The sequence below is a fragment of the Gekko japonicus genome, unplaced genomic scaffold (assembly GCF_001447785.1).
Source record: "Gekko japonicus isolate JY-2015 unplaced genomic scaffold, Gekko_japonicus_V1.1 scaffold2862, whole genome shotgun sequence".
Lineage (NCBI taxonomy): Eukaryota > Metazoa > Chordata > Lepidosauria > Squamata > Gekkonidae > Gekko > Gekko japonicus.
Genome location: NW_015175453.1, coordinates 31,218 through 42,260, shown reverse-complemented (window position 1 = coordinate 42,260; position 11,043 = coordinate 31,218). Strand labels below are relative to the sequence as shown.

The 11,043-nt window shown below is 50.5% G+C and overlaps 1 protein-coding gene across 1 annotated transcript in view; it reads right to left on the bottom strand.

The window, feature by feature from the left end:
• SPC24 (SPC24, NDC80 kinetochore complex component) overlaps positions 1-11,043 on the bottom strand; it is a 16,006-nt gene that overhangs the window by 1,334 nt on the left and 3,629 nt on the right. Inside the window, exons 3-6 of the mRNA XM_015425893.1 lie at positions 7,428-7,619; positions 5,679-5,823; positions 4,248-4,340; positions 3,307-3,383 (exon numbers count right to left, since the gene is read on the bottom strand). Coding sequence (XP_015281379.1) covers positions 3,307-3,383; positions 4,248-4,340; positions 5,679-5,823; positions 7,428-7,599 — 487 coding nt within the window. The 5' untranslated portion in view covers positions 7,600-7,619. The remainder of the gene's footprint in view (positions 1-3,306; positions 3,384-4,247; positions 4,341-5,678; positions 5,824-7,427; positions 7,620-11,043) is intronic.

The window sequence follows — 11,043 nt, the reverse complement described above, 5'->3', positions numbered from 1 at the left end:
CACAGCAGCCTCTCCTGGCCCTGTTCCCTGGGAAGAAGAACAGCTTTTCCTGCTGCTCCAGGTCTTTTATTCCAAGCCCTCCTCTTTTCCTATTGGCCAATTTTGGCTCCAAAACCTCTCAGGGGCTTCTGGAAGTTGTAGGTCCAGCCTCACCTACTGCTAGCCAGGCTCCCTGGGCCTAGTAGGCTTCTGGTGGCACAGCCCAGATCATGACATGAGGTGGAACAGCAAGAGTCAATTAGTCTCTTCCAGTGAGAGCATGACTACCCCCTCCCCTTTTCGCTGCTGACTGAATATGAGTGGTAGGGAGCAGTGCTCTCCCCAGCCGAGAGGCCTTTGGGCTCGCACTTTCCACCTCAGATGACAGACAGGCACAGATAAATGTAAAAAACTTAAATTACTGACTGAACTGAACTGGAAACAGACAATATAAAAACTGAATCGGGCTCTTGTGAGAGGGCAGTGCCTTGCTTTTAAAGAAGAGAAGAGATGGGATTAATACCCCGCCCTTAGGTGCAGAATTCTAACAGTGAGTGGGTGAAAAGAAAAGAAATCAAATGCCCTAACGATTAACTCCATGCTCCTAACCAAACACCAAACTGGTTAGAAGAAGAAGAGATTGGATTTCTACCCCGCCCTTCACTACCCAAAGGTGTCTCAGAGCGGCTTACAGTCTCCTTTCCCTTCCCCTCCCCACAACAGACACCCTGTGAGGTCGGTGGGGCTGAGAGCCCTCCCCCGCAGACTGCCCTTGAGAGAACAGCTCTGAGAGTACGGAGGAGCGGGGAGTCAAACCCGGTTCTCCCACACTGAAGTCTGCGCTCCTAACCATGACACCAAACTGGCTCTACACCACTGCACCAAACTAGAAGACGTACACTGGTCTTCTCTCCCTCCCCAACGAGTGAGTAACTTTTTCCAGCCGGTCGTGGACCTGATCTAAGTTGGTGGACTCCTTGTGGGTTCTCCCCTGCTAGTGCTCAGGCAAGATCGCTTTCTGGGACCCGGGGAAGACCAGAAATCAGTAGGGCACCAGTCTCCCCAATCCCTGCTACTCCAGTCCAGCGATAATGCTCCTTGCTCTCAGCAGGGGGAATCCACCATCTGGAGAATCCGGTGCATCAAAAGGACGTGGACCAGATCTAAGTCGGTGGACTCCTCGTGGGTTCTCCCCTGCTAGTGCTCAGGCAAGATTGCTTTCTGGGACTCGCCGAGACGTCGGGGGAGAGCTGAAATCAGACGAAGGGCACCAGTCTCCCCAATCCCTGCTACTCCAGTCCAGCGATAATGCTCCTTGCTCTCAGCAGGGGGAATCCACCATCTGGAGAATCCGGTGCATCAAAAGGACCAGGCGGCAGGTGATGGGAAAGACCTTTCTCTGCCTGAGACCCTGGAGAGCCGCTCCCATTCTGAATAGACAGCAGTGAGCTTGAAGGAACAAGGGTCCAATTCTGTAGAAGGCAGCTTCATGGGTTCCAAGTATTCGAAATGGGACCACCTCTGTTTAGGGGAGGGACCGTGGCTCAGTGGCAGAGCCTCTGCTTGGCATGCAGAAGGTCCCAGGTTCAATCCCCGGCATCTCCAGTTGAAAGGACCAGGCAGGAGGTGATGGTGAAGACCTCCGCCTGAGACTCTGGGGAGCGGCTGCCAGTCTGAGTAGAGCAGACTAACCTTGATGGAACAACCGTGATATACCACAAAAAATATCCACGGACTTATACATCCTTATCCAAAATTCAGTTTACTGGAGCTAATGAATTCCTCAAGAATCATTCACAATGATGCCACCTACACAACGGACTATACATATCAGGTCTCGTTTCGCTCACAACTTTGTCAGAGTGTGTAGCGTTGAAATGTCAATATCTAATTACAAAGATAAAAACGCTACTATTAAAAAACGCAAGGCTATATATTCAACTGGCTGTTGTATATTTTTAGCCAAAAATGCTAGATTTTAAGGCGCAACTGGCTATTATATAAAGGTAAAGGTTCCCTTGCTCGAAAGCCAGTCGAGTCCGACTCTAGGGTTGCGGTGCTCATCTCCGTTTCCAAGCCGAAGAGCCGGCGCTGTCCGAAGACGTTTCCGTGGTCATGTGGCCGGCATGACTAAACACCAAGGCGCACGGAAAGCTGTTCCCTTCCCACCGAAGTGGTCCCTATTTATCGACTTGCAATTTCTTGCTTTCGAACTGCTAGGTTGGCAGTCACTGGGAGACGGGAGCTCACTCCGTCATGCGGCACACTCAGGTCTTGAACTGCTGAACTACCGACCTTCCACAGCCTGCAGTTCAGCGTCTTAACCACTTGAGCCACCGCAGCTATTCTATACTTACAGTTAATTCATTTAGCAAGCTCTATGGCAAAATCTCTTAGAGCCATTCATCAATTCACGGGTGTGATGCAGGTCTCAAACGTTCATATCGCCTATCTGCATATCTAAAGCCAATAATTACCGCCCGCCGGCCGCCCTCAAGCCTTGCCCTTTAAAGAGACAAAACCCGTTTTCAAAGGCAGAATTACCATAAGGAGACCACCATATAAGGTAATACAAACATGCCTAAAATACTTTTGCCATTTCAAAAGCGCCGATCATCCCTGCCACCCAATAGCCATACTTTGCAATGTTCCCTCTAAGCTGTGGAGTCTTGTGAGCAAAAATTCTACTTTGTGAGCTCTTGGCATTAAAGTTGTGAGCGAGCCATTTGGCTACTGCATAAATTAGTTTGCTCTGGAGCCCTCCTTTCTGAGCAAAGACAAAAATGTGTGAGCCAGGGGCTAAAAAACTGTGAGCTAGCTCACACTAACTCAGCTTAGAGGGAACACTGCTTTCAAGAACAGGAACAATTCCAAAAGACAGAATTATCAAGAGGTAAGGTCAAGGTTTCCCTTGCTCGAAAGCCAGTCGAATCCAACTCTAGGGATGCGGTGGTCGTCTCTGTTTCCAATCCGAAGGGACAGCGCTGTCTGAAGACGCCTCCATGGTCATGTGGCCGGCATGACTAGACGCTGAGGCGCACGGAACGCTGTTACCTTCCCGCCGAAGCAGCACCTATTTATCGACCTGCAATTTCTTGCTTTCGAACTGCTAGGTTGGCAGGAGCCGGGGCCAGAGACGGGAGCTCACTCCGTCACGCGGCACTCGGGTCCCGAACTGCTGATCTACCGACCTTCCGGTTTGCAACTCAGCGTCTTGACCACTTGAGCCACCGCGGCCCTATCAAGAGGGAGAAACACCAATTGAAATACTCCACTGATGGACCGAGGGCCTGATTGCTTACAGGGTCACTCGAGAGAAAAGGATACTTCCCTTGATCAGCGTCGGCTCGCAGGAGTAGTCCCAGTCAATGGGGCATACTCGATAATAAAGCTGTGACAGATGCCTGCAAGATAAAGAGTTGGGGGGTAGGGCTGTAAGGGAGCAACCACACACCCATGAGACCCTTGCAGTTGAGGAGTCCTGTCGTGCCCCGGTTAGTGCTCGGAGGAGAGACCACCAAGGAGGCCCAGGGTTGCTACGCAGAGGCAGGCAAGGGCAAAACACCTCTGCTCGTCTCTTGCCTTGAAATCTGGACGGCCCAGGGTAGCCCGATCTCGTCAGATCTTGGAAACTAAGGAGGGTTGGCCCTGGTCGGTATTTAGATGGGAGACCACCAGGAAAGTTCAGCTACACATGGGAGGGAAAACAGCAAACCAATCTCTGTCTGTCTGTGACGTGGATGGCCCAGGCGAGCCCAGCCCCATCCAATCTCAGGAGCTAAGCAGGATCGGCCCCGGTTAGTACTTGGATGGGAGATCACTAAGGAAGTCCAGGGTTGCTACGCAGGGGAAGAGTTCGGCCGAAACTCTAAGGCAGGGGTGTCAGACTCATTTGTTACGAGGGCCGGATCTGACATAAACGCCACTTGGCCGGGCCATAAAAGGTAATGCCGGGTACCGGAGGTATAAACTTCATAAAGGACACAGGGAAACCCAATTAATATTATCTTCACTCAAAATACAAACATAAGCAATCGATTCCTAGCAGTGAAAGTGACTGATTTGCTGGGGAACCTACAAAAGTCCCTATAAATGTATTTAATCATATGCAAGTCTAGGTTTTTACCCACAAAAGGGGGAGTACCTTACATTTCCATACACACCAGTTGCTCGCGGGCCGGGTAAGAGCCCCGGATGGGCCGCGTCCGGCCCCCAGGCCTTACTTTTGACACCCCTGCCCTAAGGAGCTAGCACAGATGTAGACTCACGTCGCTGACTTGGATGCATTGGTGTCCTCTTCCGCCGCCTTCTCCTGCTGTTCGATTTCGTCCCTCAGTGCATCCAGCTCCTTCCTCAACTTCGTATTTCTCCAGCATTAAGGAATTGACTGAACCCCAGAACTACAACCGCATAGCACCCCCCCAAAAAAAACCCTCAAGGAAAGATGACGGGCATATATGGCTGAAATCCCCAGGATTCCCTTGTCTGCTTGGGCTGAAGTGGCTATTTCAGGATTAAAAAAAAAAAAAATAGGGTCACTACTACCGCAGACCCCAAGTTGTGTGACCAAGCCTAGAGAGAGCCCCTCCGAGGGGAATTTCTAAAGCTCGGCACTTGCTGACCTGAAGAAAAGAAGAGATTGGATTTACACCCTGCCCTTTACTACTTGAAGGCGTCTCAGAGCGGCTTTCAAACTCCTTTCCCTCCCCCTCCCCACAACAGACACCCTGTGAGGTAAAAGAAGAGAAGAGATTGGATTTATACCCTGCCCTTCTACTACCCAAAGGAGTCTCATAGCGGCTTACAAACTCCTTTCCCTTCCCCTCCCTACAACAGGCACCCTGTGAGGTAAAAGAAGAAGAAGAGACTGGATTTATACCCCGCCCTTCACTACCCAAAGGAGTCTCAGAGCGGCTCACAAACTCCTTTCCCTTCCCCTCCCCACAACAGACACACCCTGTGAGGTAAAAGAAGAAGAAGAGACTGGATTTATACCCCATGGCCCTTCACTACCCAAAGGAGTCTCAGAGCGGCTTACAAACTCCTTTCCCTTCCCCTCCCCACAACAGGCACCCTGTGAGGTAAAAGAAGAAGAGATTGGATTCATACCCCGCCCTTCACTCCCCAAAGGAGCCTCAGGGCGGCTTACAAACTCCTTTCCCTTCCCCTCCCCACAACAGACACCCTGTGAGGTAAAAGAAGAAGAGATTGGATTTATACCCCGCCCTTCACTACCCAAGGGAGTCTATGAGCTGCTGACAAACTCCTTTCCCTTCCCCTCCCCACAACAGGCACCCTGGGAGGCAGGTGGGGCCGAGAGAGCTCTCTCGAAAACTGCCCTTGAGAAAACAGCTCTGAAAGAACTTGTGACTGACCCAAGGTCACACCAGCAGCTGCAAGTGGAGAAGTGGGGAATGAAACCAGGCCCTCCTAGAGTCCGCACACTTCACCACGACGCCAAACTGGCTCTGAAGGGGGCATCCAACTGAAGGGAGCAGGACGGAAAATAACTCGCAGGGGTGGCCCAACGGCAGCTCGACTGCACCGGGGCTCCAGCGCCATTGTGGCAGGGCCTGAAAAGGAGGCATGTTTGAAGCCCGGAGTTTGCCCCCAAGGGATCTGACGTTTGGGCACCACCCTCCGGGTCCGCTTGCTGGGATGGCCAAGGGCTTCCCTTGCGCCTCTTTCGGGAAGGATATTCGGCGCTGATCTTCAGTCCGGCGTCTTTCTCTCTGTCCTGAAGTAGGGTGTCCTCGATTTTCTGTAACTTCTGGAGGCTTTCCTTCAGCTCTTCGTCCCTGTCGGAGAGCTTTTGGGCCACCAGCTCCTCAGCGCTCATGAGTTCTGTGGGGTGGAGAGGATATTATTTTTCCCCAAAAAAACCCCCTATTTATTACGATATAATAACAAAGAGTTCAAACATATATCAAAACTCCCTCCCCCCCCCTTCTCGGCTTCCCACAGTGCTCCAACCTCCAGCCCAATTCTTAAATTTTCTTCATACCTCCCTTTCTCCTTATTCACATCCATAGGTAACTTATCCTTCAACTGTTATTCTTATACATTTATCTATTTTCGATTATCCTTTAATTTTCAATAATTCTCAAAGCAAAGTAAATTGTCCTTTACATCCTATTTCTCCAAATAGTCTTTAAAGTCTTTCCAGTCTGCAAAAAAATGCTTCTGCTTCCAAATTATTAAGTTTCCTTTTCTGGATATTAAATTCTTAAAGGCATCAGAACTTGGCTGGCTGGCAAGAAACTGATTTTGTTTCTTCAATTTATACCCTGCCCTCCCCGCAAGCAGGCTCAGGACGGCTTACATAGTTGGTCTATAAATGACCCGTCAATTCACATAAAATCAATTTAAAATTTCAAACGCAGTAAAAACATAGACTCATAAAGTGCTCGTGCTGAGACGCTGGGTACATAAGATGGCACGCTGAAAATACCTTACAGACAAACAGTTTGCCACTCAGTGGTCTTCCCGAGCATGGTGGTGGAGGCCAGATGTTAGAACTGCGGGACGGCTCGTTGGTAATAGCGGGGGCGGCTCCTACTTGAAAGCCTGGCGGAAGAGCTCCATCTTGCAGGCCCTGCGGAACTGCACAAGATCCCGCAGGGCCCTGATCTCGTCCGGGAGCTCGTTCCACCAGTACGGAGCCGCCACTGTCATAAGAACATCAGAGAAGCCAGTGATGGATCAGGCCAAGGGCCCATCCAGTCCAACACTCTTGTCACACAGTGGCCAGAAATACCAGTGCCATCAGGAGGTCCACCAGTGGGGCCAGGACACTAGCAGCCCTCCTGCTGTTGCCCCCCCTCCCAAGCACCAAGAATACAGAGCATCCCTTGCCCCAGACTAAGAGTTCCCATCTATGCCTTGTGGCTGATAGCCACTGATGGACTTCTCCTCCAGATGTTTATCCAGTTCCCTTTTGAAGCCGTCCATGCTTGTAGCTGCCACCACCTCCCGTGGCAGTGAATTCCATGTGTGAATCACTCTTTGGGTGAAGAAGGACTTCCTTTTATTCTATCCCATGCATAATCTTATAAACCTCGATCATGTCACCCCTCAGCCGTCGTTTCTCCAAGCTAAAGAGCCCTAAGCGCCTTAACCTTTCCTCATAGGGAAAGTGTTCCAACCCTTTGATCATTCTAGTTGCCCTTTTCTGCACTTTTCCCAAAGCTGTAATATCCTTTTGGAGGTGTGGTGACCAGAACTGCACACGGTACTCCAAATGTAACTTATGCAGCAGCCAAATCGCTCGCTCACGACTTAAATGGCGGTAGCTCAGAGTAGAATTTTTGCTCACAAGGCTCCACGGCTTAGAGGGAGCATTGCCCACCAGTGCGGGAGACCGGGAGACCTTACCGCTGCCACCCTTCCTCGGAAGACCCCCACCGGAGTCCCGTTCAGGTGCGGCAAAGCCAGGGGAGGGGGCTCACCTTCGATCAGCTGCACGGTGGTCTTCTTGGTCAGCAGGAGCTTGTCGATCATCTGCTCCTGTTTCTCCAGGTTTTGCCGCAGGAGTTTCCCCGCCTGGGCCGAGGCCATCATCTTCACCATCTCCTGGGCCATCTCCTCCAGCTCCTGCATTCTCTTGCTGAGGCCGGCCATCGCGGGGGAGTCACACCCGCCTGGAGGGAGAGAAGCGTCACGGGTTTATTTGAAGCATTTCCAGGCGGAAGCCGTGCTGGTCTGCAGTCGAAGAGCTGGGTTCGAGTGCAGCGGCACCTCGGAGACCAAGAAGATTCTTTTTTTGGGGGGAGGGGGTTTTGAACCGGGAGCTTCGCTCTCAGTTCTTCTGCCAAGGTCTGTCAGGGCTCAAGGCCTCAGGTTGGCAAAGAGCAACTCGCTTTCGCTTTATCACTTTGCACTTTGCAGGCTCACCTCCTTCAGTCTCCGGTCTGGCTCTGGGCAAAGGGAGGGAGACACCCATTAACGACGACGCTCCACACTTATTGAAGGTGATTACAAGAAAAAAACACCCAGGGGGTCATTTCCTGCGGGAGCCCACAGGAGCGGAGCTCCGGCTGTACAGAGCCCAGGGGGGCGGGCATATGCAACAAGCCCCACCCCCTGCTCCCAGCAGCCCTCAGTCAGAGCAAGAAGTGGTGGGTGTTGCCTTCTGACACACTTCCGGTGACGCCAGGGGGCGTGCTGAATGCAAATAAGTTATGCTAAGGAGTTATCCTAATAAGCTCCTGCATCTCTCTTTCTACGAAATGACCCCTGGGAACAACTACATCATCGCACCCCAGCAGTGAATATCAAAACATATCAGCGTTCGCAAAGTTTCATGCTCCTGGGCCCGGCACAACTTAGAAAGTACATTAGCCTAGGTCTAAAGGAAAACATCTGATATTAAACTGCCTGCTGGCCACTCAAGGCCCAGTAGCTAATTATTATTTGCAGTTGTGGCGCTCTTAAAGAAAAAGGAAAAACTCCAACATCTTCAACGAAACAGTCCACAGGGCTAGAGCTGAGACCACTTAAGAGTCTCAAGTTAATCGTCTAAAGGTAAAAACAGAAGCCCGTGCTGCTTTCATGCAGGGGGGGAAATAAGCTTTTGAGAGCCAAAACTCAAATATCTGACCAAGCTCATAACCCAAAAATCTTGATGGACAGCCAAGTTAGTCTGCCTGCAGCAGGAAGGCCGAGCGCTGAAGAATAGACGCTTTCGGATTATGGTGCTGGAGAAGAGTCCCTTGGACTGCAAGGAGATCAAATCAGTCAATCCTAAAAGAAATCAACCCTGACGGTTCCCTGGAAGGCCAGAGACTGAAGCTGAAGCTCAAGTACTTTGGCCACCCAATGAGAAGGGAGCACTCCCTGGAGAAGAAGACCCTGATGCTGGGAAAGATTGAAGGTCAAAGAAGACGGGGACGGCAAAGGAGATTGTCAGACAGTGTTATTGATGCAACGAACGTGAAGGACGACGGAAGGGCCTGGCGTGATGGGGTCCGCGGGGCCGCAAAGAGTCGGACTCGACAGTGCAACGGAAGAACAGCAGCAGCGGTAGAAAAGAGCGAGAGTTAGGCAGCACCTTAATGACTGACAACATTTGCAACTGGGTCAAAGCTTTCGTGAGACACAGCTTGCTTCTTCAAACAGACCAAGACGGGTAGCCGTGTTAGTCTGTCTGCAGCAGGAGAAAAGAGCAAGAGTCCAGGGGCACCCTACAGACTAACCACATTTGTGGCAGGGGAGGAGGTTTCCTGAGTCCCGGCTCAATGCTCCCTCTAAGCTGTGGAGTCTTGTGAGCAAAAATCCTACTTTGTGAGCTACTGGCATTAAAGTTGTGAGCAAGCCATTTGGGTACTGCATCAATTAATTTGCTCTGGAGCCCTCCTTCCTGGGCGAAGACAAAAACGTGTGAGCCGGAGGCTAAAAACTGTGAGCTAGCTCACACTGACTCAGCTTAGAGGGAGCACTGCCTCACCTCTTTAGGTACTGGACGGATGACCTCCCAAAAGTCCTATTGTTTAACAGCCAGGCAAACAGAAGGCTGCGACTTCCTCAACCGAGTCAGACCAAGACGGGCAGCCGAGGTAGTCTGTCTGCAGCAGGAGAAAAGAGCAAGAGTCTAGTGGGATCTGAAAGACTAACAAAATTTGTGGCAGGGGAGGAGCTTTTGGGAGTCACGTGACTCACTTAACATAAGAACATAAGAGATGCCAATGTTGGATCAGGCCAAAGGCCCATCCAGTCCAACACTCTGTGTCACACAGTGGCCAGAAATACCAGTGCCATCAGGAGGTCCAGCAGTGGGGCCAGGACATTAGAAGCCCTCCCACTGTTGACCCCCCCCCCAAGCACCAAGAAGACAGAGCATCACTTGCCCCAGAGCCCCTAGCTATACCTTGTGGCTAATAGCCACTGATGGACCTCTGCTCCATATGCTTATCTAATTCCCTTTTGAAGCCGTCCATGCTTGTAGCACCCACCACTTCCTGTGGCAGTGAATTCCATGTGTTAATCACTCTTTGGGTGAAGAAGTACTTCCTTTTATCCGTTCTAACCCGACCGCTCAGCAATTTCATGGAGTGCCCACGGGTTCTTGTATTGTGAGAAAGGGAGAAAAGTACCTCTTTCTTTACCTGCTCTTTCCCATGCATAATCTTATAAACCTCGATCATGTCACCCCTCAGTCGTCTTTTCTCCAAGCTAAAGAGCCCTAAGCGCTTTAACCTTTCCTCATAGGGAAAGTGTTCCAACCCTTTTATCATTCGAGTTGCCCTTTTCTGCACTTTTTCCAAAGCTATAATATCCTTTTTAAGGTGTGGTGACCAGAACTGCACACAGTATTCCAAATGAGGTCGCACCATTGATTTATATAGGGGCATTATTATATTGGCTGATCTGTTTTCAATACCCTTCCTAATAATCCCCAGCATAGCAACTTCTTCAGATACCTGACTCACAAACGCTCCTGCGCTAGCACAAATTTAATAGTCTCTAAGGTTCTATTGGACTCTTGCTGTTTTCTACTCCCCAAACCATGTTGGTCTCTAAGATGCTACCTGGACTCAGCTCTCATTATTTTAGGCACTCCTCTTTCAACCCAAAAAATAATTAAAACCACACGCACAGAAAAAAACCACACGCACAGAAAAAAACCACACCAGAACCACCCCCATCCCCGTTTCCCTCCCAAATTGCTTATATACAATGAAAAGACAGGAGTAGGAGCAGGAGCCGCCGCTGCCATTGTACCACCACCGTGTGGTCATCTTTGTTGGTGGAATTTTTTTACAAGGTGCGCCGGCCCTGGGATGGAAGAACTGACAAAGTGGAGTACTAACCAGAAGAGACGTCAGCATTCCCTGGAGCATATCATCGGAATCCCCATCTTGGAATTGTTATAGTTTACTGCAGGGCTATTTTTGCAAAGGAGTTCCTGCAACAAAAAAAGGCCCTGGGTTTTGACCACAAACAAGGTCAACAGAATACGAAGCAAAAGGTGGGTGTGGCTGGATGACCACACTTCTGGTAACATGGGGGTGTGGCCTAATGTGCCAATGAGCTGTGCTGTCAGGGTGTGGCCTAATATGCTAATGA